The sequence below is a fragment of the Gallinula chloropus genome (genome assembly GCF_964237585.1).
Source record: "Gallinula chloropus genome assembly, chromosome: 5".
Lineage (NCBI taxonomy): Eukaryota > Metazoa > Chordata > Aves > Gruiformes > Rallidae > Gallinula > Gallinula chloropus.
In genome coordinates, this window is record NC_140090.1 from 42,922,941 (window position 1) to 42,939,853 (window position 16,913).

At 43.9% G+C, this 16,913-nt stretch overlaps 1 protein-coding gene across 1 annotated transcript in view; it reads right to left on the bottom strand.

The window, feature by feature from the left end:
- The window catches only part of ANK3 (ankyrin 3), a gene marked incomplete at its 5' end in the record, with an annotated part of 223,232 nt that overhangs the window by 92,706 nt on the left and 113,613 nt on the right, over positions 1-16,913 (bottom strand). Inside the window, 5 exons of the mRNA XM_084265470.1 lie at positions 8,432-8,530; positions 10,855-11,052; positions 15,265-15,363; positions 16,088-16,186; positions 16,703-16,900. Of these exons, the coding sequence (XP_084121596.1) occupies positions 8,432-8,530; positions 10,855-11,052; positions 15,265-15,363; positions 16,088-16,186; positions 16,703-16,900 (693 nt within the window). The remainder of the gene's footprint in view (positions 1-8,431; positions 8,531-10,854; positions 11,053-15,264; positions 15,364-16,087; positions 16,187-16,702; positions 16,901-16,913) is intronic.

Genomic DNA, 16,913 nt, shown 5'->3' on the forward strand with positions numbered 1-16,913 from the left:
AATACAGTTCAGGAGATGGCTACCTCTAAAATAGGACACCATAGCATGGAGAGAAGTCACTCTTCCCCAAACCTACTCCCCCAACTCACACTAATAGCTTGATGGATTTCCAGCAGATGCTTTCCTTGGCTTACAATGATGGATTAATGGGCTCCACCTCTCTTGAGGTGAGTCATCAGAATTCCTTCTCCTTTAAAGGTCAAGTTTCATGGGCACATTTGATGGTCCCTGAGACACCAGAAGGGTCATCTTAGGCTGTGTTCACCCAGGACTTCACCATTTTGCAACCAGGTTGAAACTACACTGACCAGAGTAATATGTCCTTTTGCTACTCAGTGGACTTCCAATGTGGTATTAGCCCCATGCTCCCTTGCCAGTTTTTATGGCAAAATCAACTGCTGGGCTATAAAAATGACATCTGATACAAGGATATGTAAAAATGACATCTGATACATTAAACAAATGATAAAACACTGCAAATGTGCACTGCTGTCAATTTACAAAAGTTCTGCTTTTGCAGAAAGGAGAAGAGGTGAGGCTGAGATCGTTCACTTCAGTGGCAGACTGGTCAGTTATAATGCATACGGGAAAACGTGGCCTTGATGAATGTTTTGGCTGATGGTAGAGCCCAAAGCAGTCACACAGTCAGAAGGACAATACATACTTGGGATTGAACAACCGGGAACTGGATCCAAAAGCCAACTTTGTTGTTAGAAACATTGAAAGATAGGTTGGTCTTGACCAGGCTCCTGCAGCTCACATCAGTGCTTCAAGGTGAAAAAATACCTTTGCTCTCCTGCTCTGAGAAGGAGAGCCTGACACCCAAGAGGCAGTCACACAGGGAGCTAAAAGCCGCAGCCTGACATCCATCATTTGTACATAGATATCAGTGAGGTGTGGCCAGGTTTGACGTGGTCAAAAGCACTGAGGAGGCAAGTTCAAGGTCAGTCTGGGGTTCAAGGGCCAGCATTGCATCACATGTCCAAACCATGAGGTGAAAGCTGCTTGGAAGAAAGAAAGAAACCCTCAAATATGAACTATTTCTACTGGGGGGAAGTCTCAAGTTTCCGTGGGTTTAGACACACTGTTTTCTTCATGTCACTTTGCCCCTGATACTACTTCATGCAAGGTTACCTAATTTCAGTTGCATCAACACATGCTAGAAGATAACAACTGTGCCAGTTACTTTAAATTAGGGTGTGGGTTTTTTTCTTCAGTTAATCATATATCCTTTGCCATTGAAAGAAACTACTAGCTTTGACAACCAGGACAAGTTAATCATTGCAAGAAACAGTGCTGGACCTAAATTCCACTGGCATCAGCAGAATGAAACTTTCCATTGACTTGTATGAACATGGGCTCAGATGACAAATGACTACAAGGAACTTTTCCCACAGAACAGTTGCACACAGCAGTAGGAGCCTGAGCACTAGCTAAAATGCAATCACCATGAACTGAACGCTGGGACCTCATCTTACAGTTAGTTTAGAGTTGGCCTAAAAGCTTCTTAGTGGTGCTTGAGTCTGAATCTGACAGGACTTAGCTGGGCAGAGCCTTGAGTCTTCAGCAGAATGCTGGTGCACTCACAGCCACCTACCTCAAATGCAACTTCTGTGACCCCTGCTCCTACATGTCCAAACAAACTCATTTTAAAACATGGCCAAACTATTAAAACACAAGTAAAAAAAAAAATGCAGTGAAATCTTCTCATGCAAGGAGTTAGTTCTCTTCTTCCCTTCAAAATACAGGCCGCTTAACATGACCTGCAAGGTCAAGAAAAATCAGACATTGTAAAACCGACTGGGGAGATGAAATCCAAAGTCAAGGGCCACCCTGCTAGGACCCCTTGCTGATAATCCTAAAACGTTAAAATCTGGAGCGTATCAGAGAACCAAGATCAGCTGATGTCAACTTTCCCTTTGAAGTGATCTGCAAAGCCTCCTTTCTCCAGTCGGCGAAAATGAACATTGAAGAAGCTATCAAACCCTCGACACTTACTGCAGTGCAAGAAATGGTATATATAAAGTTCTACGTGTTGCACACTGTCATAAAAATTTAGAGGAGTTATTATTGATGACCTTTGTCACTCCTGACCAGACTGCTGCTTAAATCAGTGACTAACTGAAAACTTTTCGTCTTTTCCCTCCAAATGCTGGTAAAAACCATGACATTGCCATATGACATGGTCACTGTTCTCCCTGCTACAGCTCTCAGTGTCCCAGAGCTGAAGCTGAAGGAAGGTGCCTCTGAAGCTCTTCGTGCTGCTGACATGGTCAGGCATGGCAGCTGTAAGGCAGCTTCTCTGCTACAGGCATTGCACATGTCCTGGGTAGCAAGGTGGGCACCTGCTAGCAAAATACCAGTTTTGGGAATGAACTCCCTGGAGGTACCTGGGAGCTTTCTTTTAAGGTTCTCATACCCTGTGGTCACCTCATGTCATGCCATGTTTGATGAGGCTGTGGCTAACGCAGCATACTGGCAGCTGAATGACAGAGATCTGACACTGCAGGCCACATCTCACTGGGCATGTTAGATCTCATCAACCACCAGAGGACATCTTCCACATTTGTAGTCAACAATATTTGCAGTGAAGGCATTGGTCATAATAAAACCAGTTATTAAAATGCCCCAGTAGTGCCTGAGACCCAGAAAGGATATCCTTTGCCTCTCGCTACTGTACCCATTCCTCTGTTCAACCCTAGTGCAGGAAGGGGCAATATTCCTACCTACGTTCCAACATCCTTGGTGAAAACAGTCTGTTAACTTTTCTGAAGCACCCAGGCTGGCAGATTCTGCAATTACACAACCAAATTAAGTATAAAAATAGTATTTCTCATGACTACTTGATCTTGCTACTTTCATTCTCTATAGAAATGTGTCCAGAAGGCTAAGATACTTTACTTCAAAAGCTATTAATAATTTAAAAACCCGTGACCAACAACCAAACCCAGTCCCAAAACTATATGCATTTCTGCACAGCAGTTTAGGTTCAGAATTGTGTTTACTGGCAAAGAAACAAGGGACTTAGTAGGCATCCTAATGTTAAAAAACTGATTTCCAAGAAAACCAGGGCTTTGTTTTTTTAGCATAGTTCTAACACACATCACCTCCTGGCAGTCCATTGCCATGCTGCTTCTAGCTGTTTTAAAGGACAAGCAGCAATATGGGAGTTAACAGCTGGGAAGGGCTTCTCAAAAGCCACAAGAAGTAGTGCCAACATAAATAAATAAAACCAGCAACACCGAGCTTTTCAGTTCTAATGGAACACACAGAACATCCCCTATTCTTTCAGATGAGTACCTCTCAGATGAGGTACTTTGAGATATGATTTAGCATAGAACAGGAATGGTTGGACTCGATGATCTTAAAGGTCTTTTCCTACCTTGGGAATCTGGGATTCTTGCCCTTCAGGTTTGTTGGGTTTTTTTTTTGAGGGAAACTATCACAAGCCTTGTGTATGATGTCAGTGAATTACTTTGACATCCTTCACTGGTAATAACCATAAATCTTAACAGCTTGAATTATTGCAGCTTTCTAGTCATGCTGACTCACAAGCTGCTCTGGTTTTGTTTTTCTGCTGCGATGGTCAGACAACGAAGCTACGGTATTATTGTTGATAAGGCTAGAAAATGTTCTAGATCCAAAGATCACAAAGGCATCCAGCCTTGATTGAAGGAAACAGGCAAACCTACGTGGCATATATGCCTTGCTGAATCAGGGCCTAATGTGTTGCAGTACCTTGCGAAGGTTCATTACTGCACATTATTAGGCTGGAAATTTCCATGCAAATGTCTCTGTAACAACTGAGCACATACCAAGAGCCAAGGAGAGGGAAATAATGTATCATGAAGACACCCTGAAGATATCTGTATTTGAGTATCACTTTCTGTATCACTTTGAGAATCACTTTCTGTAAGAAAATCACTTTTTCTGTAAGAAAGTGATTCTTCTCGTTAGCACTTCCAACCCTCCCTGCCTCCTTCCTATCTCTTGCTGCATCTGAAAAAGAGATATTCCAATGGAAAAACTGCTAGGAGCCACTGCAGCACTCAGGCTGGTACAGGGCTCCCATCGGAACAAGGCAGACAGACCTGGAAAAAACTGAAATAAAAGGCTCAACCTGCAGAAGAACATCAGAACCTCTCAATCATCGTTATCTCCTACCAACACTTTGGTATTGACTGAGACAGACTCCCTCACCTCTGGGATTCGAGGCTATTGAATTAATCGCTGCAGTGGAAGCAGAAGAATCCCACACCACCACTAATAAACGGACTTCAAAACCAGCAGCTATTCTTTCATGCCTTTTTCTGCAACTGAATTCAAGAAAAAAAAATCTCAGAGGGAAAACATCCCAAGAGAGAACCACAGTTGCTATGGTTCAGGCCTGACAGCAGTTCTGAAAACACTCTCAAGTTTTAGAGCCAGAACTGATCTTAATCGTGCACACTAAGCTCCTGCACAAGAGATTTTCTGTAGTATTAGATTGGGTTTTTCCCCTCTGATATACCTTCAAGATACAAAATATTTTTCCACCCAATCTTCTTCTCTAATCACCCAAAAAGCCCCAGTCGTGTGTAGCCCTCAGAACCTGAGCAGGAGTAAGAACCCTCATGTGTCAGAATTATAAACTCTAGATGTTTTCAGAGGGAGTGTCAGTTATATATAAATGATGATTAAAGAACATATACCAGAGGTGGAAGATGACAGTTCACTGGTCCCTACCCAAGACGTTGATTGACCTGCTAAGATATTAAGTGTTCTCCCTTGATTCACAGATACTGTGCTGGAGTGACATAACCAATGCTTACTTAACCTGGCAAAATGAGAAATACAATAAGGCAAGAATCTAAACAAAGGAAAAAGGCTACTGAACAGTCATCCAGACCCCAATAATCAAGGTAACAAAAGGACATGGATGCAAAATGTAGAGAAGAACACAGAAGGCTAGTGGTGATGTTTTTGGTAGAGTAGCATTATATTGAAGATCTCTGCTAAGCTGTGTGGCTTCACTGACCTTTAGGTGGCCACATCCCTGCTACTGAATGCCCAAAGCAATGAATATGAACTGGCCATGCTGGACGACATCCCGCAAACATGCAAGCGTAGCAACAGCGCTTCTGGAGCCAGCTCAGCTGTTGCTGTATCTTGCTCCCCTGGTGCCTGTGGTTTTAGAGGCAGTGTGTGCAGACCTTTTATTCTCATAGAACAGTTAACGCATCAAAAGAAGAGAGCTTTACCTACAGAACTGCTATTTTTCAAGTCAATCATCTAAACTTCACCTGCAAAGTGTGGCAGTTCTGACAACATAGCACTTTTCCCTCACTGTAGAAGTTGAATTTGCCAGCTCTTTCCTTAGGAACTCAAGATGACCATCAGTTTATCTGTGGATGTTTCCATGCTAAAATACACGGTACTGCACTGGCACTTTTATCCCACAGGATGTAGTGAATGGATATCTGGCAGATGACATTTGTGTGACTGTGTGGAACCTTGGGGAGTCACCACTGCAAACCCAGAGGCCATGACAGTGCAGAGGTCAGCAAATAAGCATCAAGCTCACTTTGGTCTAACATAGTCCTCCGAGGCATGTGGGCATCTGCCCAAGGAGCAGACAGTCCCCTGCAGCAGATGGGGTAGGCAGGAGGACAAGCCATCAGGTGCCACCTTCACCACAGAGGCTTACAGGATTAATTTCAGAATCACAGAATCATAAGGGTTGGAAGGGACCTCCAGAGATCATTGAGTCCAACCCCCATGCCAAAGCAGGGTCCCTAGGACAGGTTGCACAGGTTGGCGTCCAGACGGGGCTTGAATATCTCCAGAGAAGGAGACTCCACACCCCCTTGGGCAGCCTGTCCCAGGGCTCCTGAAGTTATGTACATTTTCCTAGAGAGGTGATTTATTACACCACAAAGTAGTTACCCTTAAATACACTGTGACTTTGCCTGACCTCTGAGTCCCTGACCCACTGCCTGACAAATATGGGGCAATCCCATGGAAGCAAAGGTGTGCTGGGAAGCTATTCTTTACCTGCGCTAGTTACATACGTAACTAGGGAATGAGGGTGAACAACATGGGAAATAAGCACCACGGGGATAAGAAATTACATGACTGTTACTGATTGAAGGATTCCTGCTCTAAAGAAAAAGAAGAAAAAGGACAGCATGGTTTTTTCTATTGTGCAGTTTTACCTACTGACTAGTTCAATTTTCAGAGATGTGATTTAGAAATTCAGCTCCACCCAGAGATCTCTGGAAGAGAATCTGAAGCCTCTTTCTGCGTGTCTCCACGGAGTCACATACCCGCTCCACCACACTGCCACCCTGCCAGGCTTAAAGTTCAGCACAGAGCTTGTGCAACTATGCCAGGCTGGTCCTGAGACCCCAGAAACACGCCCTGCCTCCCAGATGTGACAGTGTCTCAGATGTTTCCACCATGACTAAAAGGTTGATGATGCTCCAGACCCGGATCCTATTTGGACACGGGAAAGCAGGCAAAGGGAACACATGACTGCCTGCACCTGTCAACATGAATACTCCTTAGATGACTATTTGTGGGACAGAAAAGAGTGGGAGAAAGTCAAATTTCTACATAGTCGCGCTACAGAAACCAAAACCAGGTGGGAACTACTTCCAGAAAGGTAACCACAGACATCTGATGAAGTTGTGCAAAGAATGAACCAGGGCAGACCTCATCTGCTGCTGGATGACTGAGCAAAGGGTAACAGCCCAGACTGAATCAGATGTAAAATACAGGCTGAGGATCTGTTACAAATTTGTAAGACTGCAGAAGGTCCTGTGATTTCAGCAGAACTTTCAGTTTCATGTCAGATTAATGTCATTGAAATCAGTAGCTGGTACAGTTGGAATTACACAGTAGAAAAATCACGTAACAATGACTTTTCCCTCTGATGCGGTTTATAATCAGCTGAGCTGCAGCCAGAGATGATGATGGATTCAGCCCTCAGACTTTGCTGTGGTGATTGAATGATAATATTGCTGGGCAGTCTGATACAACTGAGACATTTCTGGGAGGCAAGCACAACACCCAACTTGTGGCACACACCTGGTAGAGAGTTGTGAAAGCTGCTAGTTTCCACAAAGGCTGCAGGCCAGACTGTGAGAGTTGGTTCAGGTACCTGATTTGATCAGCTATGCTCCAAGTATTTGATCACAACTGATTTCTTAGCCAGCTAAAGAACTGGCTCCAAGATCTAGACAATGCGTGAAGAATGTGATTGTAATCAACACTGAGATAATTATCATTAAATTCTGCGCACCATATACACTATTAGCAAACATAAAACCATTTGCACACAGGCTCTGGAAATTTACTCATAATATTGCTCTAAAACCAATACTTTGAGGTGGGAGGCATCACTGCTTGAAGTCTCAAAATCCATCCCCACACAACTCAGAAAGTCAGACCTCTTATTTAGGAGTTCAAATACGTACTGCAGGCAAAAGTATTTTAGGCAAGTGACTTTGAAATGGGCTACCACTGCATATATGTATTTCCTATTAGGTAACAGCCATAAAGAATTCCAGATCTACCCTCAAGAGTTAAAAGTTTAATCTCTAACAGTATTTTCTGAAGCTAAAGTAGAGCTATATTTACCAAAAAACCTAACAGGTTAATGTGTACCATCGGGAGAACAACAGTCTGGTCTGAACTTGCGACACCAGAAAGACAGTTCCCTAGAATGTACCTATATGATGAAATAGCTTACCTCACTGTGCTCTGCAAAACAAAGCGCTTTGAAACTCAGAAGCATCCAGTCACAAAGGTTTGGTCAACTTGTTGTAAAAGGGAGCAATCTTTAAAAACAATGGCTTTACTCCAGGATCATGACTCTGGATGGCTATTTAGCATCAGCTCAGGGAAAGGAGATGACTTCATTTCATAAAGTCTCAGGAGGAACAGTATAAAAACCCACTGAGTAGCCAGGAATGCCTGCATCGCATTCACATTGTTTCTCTTGCTGTAAATACAGATGGCTCAGGTAGCACTCCCTCTGTGCTTTATTTCTACTGTCAGCTGAATGGAAAGTATGTGCAACATGTAAAATACACCAAAAGCAGATGAGAGTATGTGTATGACTCTCTGTAGAGAGAGCTTAAGCTTTTCCACAAGTTTCCTCTATAAAAAAGAGATTGGTCCCACTCACCTTCAGTGGAACACGACAGTAGGATACAATCAAAATCTAGTCTGGTATAAATGTTTGGCAAGTAATAAATGGACTGCTCAAAGGCTAAGCACAACACTGAACATTCACATTTACATATCTTCAGTTTTCAGAATACGATTTATTACAAAGATTGTTTCTCTGCTGTTATTGCAGTTCCACCCTGAAATCAATTCCTAGCCAGGTCCACAGGCTCATGCCTCCCTGAAAGGAAGTAATACGTGTTGATAGTGGTGATCCTACCTTGGTCTGTGCATCAACAACAGCTCCTTGGTTAGCAAGGACCTCTGCTACATTGACTCTATCCTCTTGAGCAGCCAGGTGGAGTGGCGTCAGTCCGCTCTGTAAATGAAAAGTAACGATCTTCAGAGGAGGCACATGAACGCTAAAATGCAAGTTCAGGCATCAGTAAGGCTCAAAACATTCTACTGAAATTAAAGAAATTCTAAATCCCACTTTCATTGTGCAACCTGCCTCCTAATCACACACTTGTTGATTTGCAAGAAAGTACAATTCAAAAGCCAGGGAGATAACTCTTTTTACACCAGGAACATCACTCCATGTGATGTTAAACATGGGATAACAAACAACAGCACCTGTACAAAAATTCACATAGATTTTTTCCTTCACCTCCTACTTCGCTTCCTTAGAATAAGGTTTTAAAAGACACACTGAATTGTTGTTTATACTTCCACAAGTTCACTCAGGTTTAGCCTTCCCTTTTACTCTTCCACTTGATCATTTTCAAACACAAACAGAAAGATAAAACCACATTTCTCTGAATCAGGTCCCTTCCTCTCCGCTCAGGGACTAAACGGACTTGCTAAAAGACATGTACTGACACTTTTTGAATAGCTCATTACTTTTCTTATCTGAAACTTAAGATCTAAAATCCTTAAAACATCAGAAAGCTATGAAACTCTCTGTCAAATAAAAGACCTCAGGTAAAAGGAGCAGGAGAGGGAATCTGCTGGGGGGATGTTGTTAGAAAGAATATCCTTTATTCACAAATTACAGTACTTGCTTCTCTCCCCTGTTCCTACAGCCTCTAGCGCCAGTGACAGGAGAGTGGGTGGCAGCAGTTGGCACATCAGGCAGAAAACACTTGCTGAGTTTCCTGCCCCTCACCCCCAAATTTGTGTTCCCTGCGGACTCGCAGTAACTGCTGAGATCATCCCACTACCACACTCAAACATGCAATTCTGATGACGATGGAGGCTTAGGAAGGTCACGTTACACAAATATATAAGGGTAACCAACTGCGAATTACCCAACGGAGCCTGGATATTATGGGCCAAAGCTCCAAAAAGGATTTCATAAGTGCTCGGTTCCCACACCGGGGCTATGAGTGCTCAACTTCCAGCCATTCCGTGGATCCTTTATGAGAAGAAATGCTCTTTTTATTCCACTGCAAAACTCAGAAGGGGGCCTGCTGTAAATATCTGGCTTCAAATGCAGGTGCTGAGCTGGGTAGAAACGTACATATCCCTGAAAGTAATTACAAGGGAACTCATTTCAAAAGGTGGCGTTATCAGTGTAATGAGAAACCAGAGATTACAATTGAACAGCAACAGACTGAAGGATGTTGCACCTCTGGTGGGACTGTATCAAAATACCAAGCAACTGCAATCATATTCTCCGCATCAGCCTCAGCAGCAAAACCACGATAACCAAGGTGTTGCAGACTGTGTACAAGGCAAACTGCCCTGTAAGGATACAAAGTATGTCCTGCACTGCTAAACCCACGTGCTTGATTGAGACTGAGGAGGGGTGAGAACCCGTAACACAACACCTGCAAGAGAAGCTTCCTGAAGGAGGACCCAAAAATTGCCAAACTGTAAAGTTAGAAACAGGAAAACACAGCAGGCCTGTGCAGCATCACCTGAAGCCTCATAGGACACTGAGCCTTTCCACCTGCTGAGGATTATTTTCTGAGAAATACGTCTCTTGTCTCTCTACTTTAGCCACATAAAGCCATGCTGAAACTATGCTTTACACCACCTCTGATATCTAGTGGGGCATTTAGAGAGTTAAGGCTGCACATTTGCTAGAAACATTACTACAGAGCAGACTTAATCACCTATAAATTCATGCATATAGAAACTGAAGTCCACCAACTTCCCTTTCCTGTCCCCAGGAGAAATCCCACCAAAAGTCACTGTGCCCTGAGGAACACCGCTGGGGAGGAAGAATCACTTATATTAATGAACAGGGTCTCAGACAACCTCACTCTTATTGTACCATAATTAAAAAAAAAAAAACCACCAACCCAAAATGTCATTGTCCCTTAACAAGTTAGTTGTTAGCATTGTTTTATGGGCAGGCATATATCTAGAGCCTCATAAATGACACCTGCCAGCCCCACTAAATGCTGGGGGAGGATGTTTTGGTACACTGGCGTAACGTGGAAGGAAGAAAGATCGATTAATATGTTGCTCTGCAGCACGTCCTATCATCAGAACATGGGTACTACGAAATACTGTTCATTCAACGTGGCAAGGCATGCTGTTCTTGCAAAAAGAGTTGATGTGTTTTCAAAACCCTGCACCATTTTTCAAAACCAGCAGAATCATCATGGACAAAATTCACCCGCTAGACCCCTATCCTTCCCATCACTGTGTTCAGTTATTGCCTTCACGCCAAGCCTGGGGGACACACACACATACCTTGTTGCTGAGATTTACATTAGCATTTCTAGAAAGAAGCAATGACACCATGTCCACATGGCCATCCTGAGAGGCAAGATGTACAGGGGCGATACCCTGTCTGGTTACAGCGTTGGCATCAGCGCCATATTCCAGCAGTGTAGTTGCTATGTCCATCTGGTTTTTCTTGGCAGCTATGTGCAGTGGTGTATAGCCATTCTGTCAACAGAAAGCACCGCATTACAAGCTACTCATTGAACAACATGATAAATCACCTACCTAACTTTAGGTCACTAGTTCTAACAAGTCTGACAAACATAGTCACATACAACATTAACTGGCTGAACAAACGGATGGATCAGAGCTTTAAGCAATCTGGTGTTTGAAAAAAGAAGAGGACTGTGTAAAACTTTCTGATTTGGGGGACAAAAAAAAGAAATCCATTCGGAAAGGCACACACTACAGCAATAGGAATTTGAGTTTCATTTCCCAGACATTTGCTACTTTCCCTTAAATGTACAGAAAACCTTTAACAAACACAAGAGCAGGATGTGCATTCATAACTCAGAACAGCTGTTATTGTTTGGTTTTGTTCCTATTTCCCAGTGTAAATGAAAGCATTATGCACATGAAATATGGCCTCTCTTGCAGCATTTACCCTAACCTTACTGACGGGCTGGTTTTGGTCAGATCAAAGGAAAATTAAAGCATACAACTTCAGAATCTTGCGTTCTTTTTTTAAAATTTTTATTTCCTCCATTAGGTGTAGGCAGTGAGCCCACTGCTAAAAATAAAACTGCAGTATCTATTTTATGATAAAACTTCATCATTCTAAAAAGCGATAAATAAATATAAAGAATAACTGATCAGCACACAGATACTGCAATACTGACTGAAGGACAGGCTGTGATGCCTGTTGAGCCAAGAACTTTTCCTTTCAGAAAGGCATTAGACCTCATTTTAAAGCGAATGACAACTGTGCATATGTGTGCATATGACTAGGGGATGAAGGTTGGGGACGATGGAGACCACACCATTCCATGTGGTATTGTGCATCTGAGGTGACACAGCCCAATAAATACCTAAAGGCAGGAAGCATTCAGCTGGCTTGGCTCCTTCCAATGCCCCAGCGGGGTTGGACTATGCGGTAGGGCAGGTCCCAACAGATGTAGGGCAACGTGGGGAGGGACAAAGAATAAATACACAGGGGTACATCTGTGATTACAAGAGACCTTTAATAGTAATCTGGAAGTGAGAGGTGTGCAGGACTAACTCCACGTGGAAAAGGTTCTGTAACCTTCCAAGTTCAATTCAGACCTTAGATATTAAGATATTTCAAAATTACAACCGGGAAAACACAGCCCCATGATTAATAAGGGTCACAATTAACACGGCCACTGAATTTGCAACTTTGAAGATGAAATGCTTCAGGAAAACCAAACACAATCCTCTCCTAAGGAGAGGCCACTGCCATGTGAGCATCTCACCTATTAAATAGAACCATAGACTGGTCTGGGTTGGAAGGGACTCCAAGGATCACAGAGTTCCAACCCCCTGCCACAGGCAGGGACAGCAACCTCCAGGCTGGATCTACACAAGGTTGGGCAAGCACAACCTGGCCTTGAACACCCCCAGGGATGGGGCATCCACCACCTCTCTGGGCAGCCTGTTCCAGCCCCTCACCACTATCTCTGTAAAGAACTTCCCCCTAAGATCTCATCTAACCCTTCCCTCCCCCAGCTTCAATCCATCCCCCTTATCCTGCCATTGTCTGCCCCTTTTAAAAAGCTGATTCCCCTCCTGTTTTTCTGCTCCCTTCAGGTACTAGAAGGCTGCAATGAGGTCCCCCTGAAGGCTCACCTCGCCCCTCCCCTCTCCTCTCGACAAGCCCAGCTCCTTCAGCCTCTCTTTGTAGGGGATGTGCTACACCCCTCTGACCATCCTCATGGCCTCATCTGAACCCTCTCCAACAGTTCCCTATCTTTCTTGTATTGGGGCCCCAGCTCTGGACACAGAACTCCAGATGGGGCCTCACGAAGGCAGAGCAGAGAGGAACAATCACCTCCCTGTCCCTGCTGGCCACCCCTCTTCTGATGGAGTCCAGGATACCCCTGGCCTTCTGAGCTGCAAGAGCACACTGCTGGCTCATGTTAAGTTTTTCATCCACCAGAACACCCAGGTCTTTCTACTACGTGCTACATCCTGTGTATGTACTAAACTGTATTTTAAATGGCACTCGGGTATATTTTGTGAAGTAGCAAGTGGGGGTTTCAAACCTTTTCCTGAGACATGAGCGTACATTGCTTTCAGTGGAATGGAAAGAGGCAGGTTGCCGAGAAAAGGCAAAGAACTGAAAAATAAAAACTGAAATTCAGCTCAATCTCAGTCTGCACCTTCTCCTAAGGTTTGGGCTCTGCCACTATGCATAAATGCAGAAGGGAACAGAAAAGTTTGGAAGGAAGTGTATTGGTTATTCTGGCTGCCAGGGGAAAGAGGCAAGAAAGGGAGAATGGTTAAAAATGAAGGGATAGAGAAAATCTGTGGCTTTGGGGGTGTCGGGAGAGGAAGAGAAGCCTTGTAAAGTGGATGCCAAATTAAAACCAGGCACAAGCCTAATTTTTGCCAATAAAAAAGAAGAATGATTCATTGTCATAGCTGTATCACAGCATTGTACTCTGCCATGGCGACTTCCCATACTGATCCCTCCGCAAGGCAAATGCTGCCATGCCAGCGTAACGACCCTTCTTACAATGAATGTAAAAGACAGGTGTATCAGAGAAAGATTCACTGCTGATGAAACTAATTGTGGAGCCAGTGATGAGATACAACATAACACATTTGTTTATTAGCCCACATTTACAAAAGAAATGGAAAATCATCTGCTGTTACCAACATCAACTTCCAGATGATTGCACAGTGGGTGCCTAAAGCAACCAACATGCTGCCATTAATTTTATTTAGCACTGATGCTCTACTCAGTGTTGCTGTGGCTCACTTGCTCCAGAATACTAACAAACACTTTCTTTTAGGAAGACTTAACATCTGGCACTTGAAGACCTCATGTAGCAGCTGTAAAACTGTTCTGTTACAGATGGGCAAGCTAAGGTGACCCAACATGTGAGTCTGTGTAACCTTACACATGGTCTACAGAGATTCCACCTCAGTTGGGTCTTGCCGAGCCCCTGGCAGTGGCTGCTGCAACTCTGCCACTATGACACACAGCCTTCCCTGGCAGCGCCTGTCAGTGAAACCCAGGTCGGTGTCTTCTCATGCTCTCCAGAAGGCCCTTTCTTCCCCACAGTGGCATCTAAGAGTGCTGTGTTGCAGTAGTAAAAGATCAGAGATCACTCCACCTCCTGGGGCACTGCCCTGGCAAATTGCCACTATTGACATTGATTTTAGACTGTGCCGTTGCTGCTGGCTATCCCGGTTTATTTAACTTCCCTCTCTTCGGCACTACAAGCTCTGGGACCTACCATGTGTGACAGATCCCATCCCCCCTGTTCAGCCATGCAGAAGGCCTCCAGTGTTATGGCTGTATTCAGTCATGTGTGAGAGAAGGTGCCAGTTGAGGAGACCTGTCTGTCTATGATATTGGCTTTTCCACAGTGTTGTTTTTCAGTGATTTTAGGAGTGTATCTGCATTGTTTCAGACGGAATATTTACACCACACTTTAGGCGTGCCCCACTGGAACTGTCTGCACAGTCTACCCTGTTTTACTTATTGCTGCTGTCCAACTATCACTCACCAATCCATACTGAAACCTGGGCTTCACAAAAGATACACACACTTTGAGCTTCTCTAAATTATTTCTTTTACTCAGGACTAGAATACATTGAAATATTTATTCTTTCACATTCCCCAAAATCTTACACTGTGTGTTGTCCTGCCTACAGTAAGTTACAATCCAAGCAGGGCTGCGAATAGTAGTTTTATTTTGTCAGCAGCCCACCTACACTGTGGTAGAAGGACTGTGAAGCATGTTAATAATTATGTACACCATACAGAGAAACAGCTCACACCTCAGAAGTCCTCCTGTGGTGCAAAACAGCAGAACCACCCCAGTTCAGCAAGGCATTAACTCCAAGCTCGCCCTGTACAGACGTTAAGATGCAATGACACAAAGTCAGCTGGCTTGAAGAAGGTGCTGAGGACAAGTCAAAGCAAGACTCTGTATTTGCCGACACTGACCTTTATTGAGACTAGAGATTTTAAATGTTTCTATGTTCAGGGTTTGTTTTTTTACTGTTATTTCATTCACCTGCAGAATTATTCTAAAAACTTTTTGTGGTTGGGAGATGTTAATAAACAAGGTCACTGAGGTCCCTGTAACTGCAAGCATAAACAGTCTAGAAAGAGCAGTTGTAGACAGGGAATAAAGTGACACAAAAGCCCAGGTATTGTTCCCCCAGAGAGATCAGCACTTGTACCTTGGCAGATGCGTGAGGTGAAGCTCCCTGGTCCAACAGTAGGAGTGCCACTTTTTGATTATCGTAGTGTGCAGCTACATGCAGTGGGGTTAAACCACTCTAAAAACACATGCAGAACAAACAAGCGGTGTTAGAGACCCTCACCAGGGAAAACTTAAGGGTTTGGAAAACTGCAGTACATAAGGTGAAAAAAATATTTCTCACTCATTCATGTATCCAGAGTCTTTGATAATTTGGAACCAAAACATAAACCATAAGGATATGAAAATCCTTACTGAGCTGTGAATACCCTTTCCACTTCTCCCAGGGAAGAGAAACAGAGCAGCACATCTCTCTGCTGTCCCCAGGACAGAGCAGGTAAGGAATTTTGACCCTGAGGTCACACTCTGGGCAATGTTTTTCTTTTACTGCAGTGGATATGTAAAAATCCAAGCTGGGCTGGTTTAAAAAGCTTGAGGTCCTACAGGGCTTTGCCCCTCTGTCCTGAGAGCTGGTGGAGCAGAGCCAGCTGCCAGAGCACTTTGATAAGGACTGCAAATAGTCTGGGCAGGAAGACGGGGAAATGGTTTGCCTCCCTTCCTCTGGATACGTACAGAGAGATGTAGTTCTGTGGTCATTTAATGACAAGAAACATCACGTTTGTCAAGAGTTTGCTGACTCTGGGCAGCCCCCACCAGGGACCGGAATATTACATAAAACCCATCCTAGTTAAACCCAGGCTGTGGATACTAGCGTGATGGTAAGTAGGTAGAAGGATATTATTAGAATGTTATGTGCATTAAGATATTTCCTGTGCAAGTAGCAGTTATTTCTTCTGTCCTACCTTTCCAGAAGCATCAGGAGATGCATTCTTCTGAAGCAGGAGGTTGGCTACCTCAATTTTCCCATATTTCGCAGCCACATGTAGAGGAGTAAATCCTTTCTGTAAGAGGAAGCAGTTATATAGCAGCCTTGTGAACTCTTTTTCAGAGCAAGGTTTGTCTCTGATCTACAAGGATAATGGCATTCCCGTCCATCCCCTTACACAGCCCTGAGCACAGGCCACAAGACTGCAGCTTCCCAACCAGACTGGCATGCCTGGAGGCCTTCTCTTGCAAGGCAAAGCCCTGTCTCCATAAAAACAACAGTAAAAAGAGAAGAGTCAGTTCCTTTCTTCACACCAGACCCAAGGACAAAGCTTGGTAAGATCTTATCACCTCTCATCAGGAATTTCTGCTCTGCATTCCTTTCATTCTGAGAAAACACAGGTCTGGTGCCTGGGATACTTAACACATCAGGCCCTGAGGTGAAAGCCTGAAGCTTTGTACCCTTTTTACAAACATAGCCAGTTCTTACATTATTTGTATGTGCATGTGACTGTTGCAGCACTGACTTCACAAGTGGCACTTGCCACAGGTATCTGTTACTATCGAAGCTATGACTTTTGCACCTCCCTTACCTTGGTAATGATAGATAAAGATGCACCGTGATCCAAAAGGACAGAAGCTACATCTTCATGTCCTTCTCGAGCAGAAAGATGCAGGGGTGTATAGCCAGACGTCGTAGCTGCATTTGGAGACGCTCCTTGCTGTAGCAGCTGCTGTACTATATCTGCTTTTCCCAATCGAGCAGAAATGTGCAGTGGCGTTTGGTCATCCTAAACACAAAGG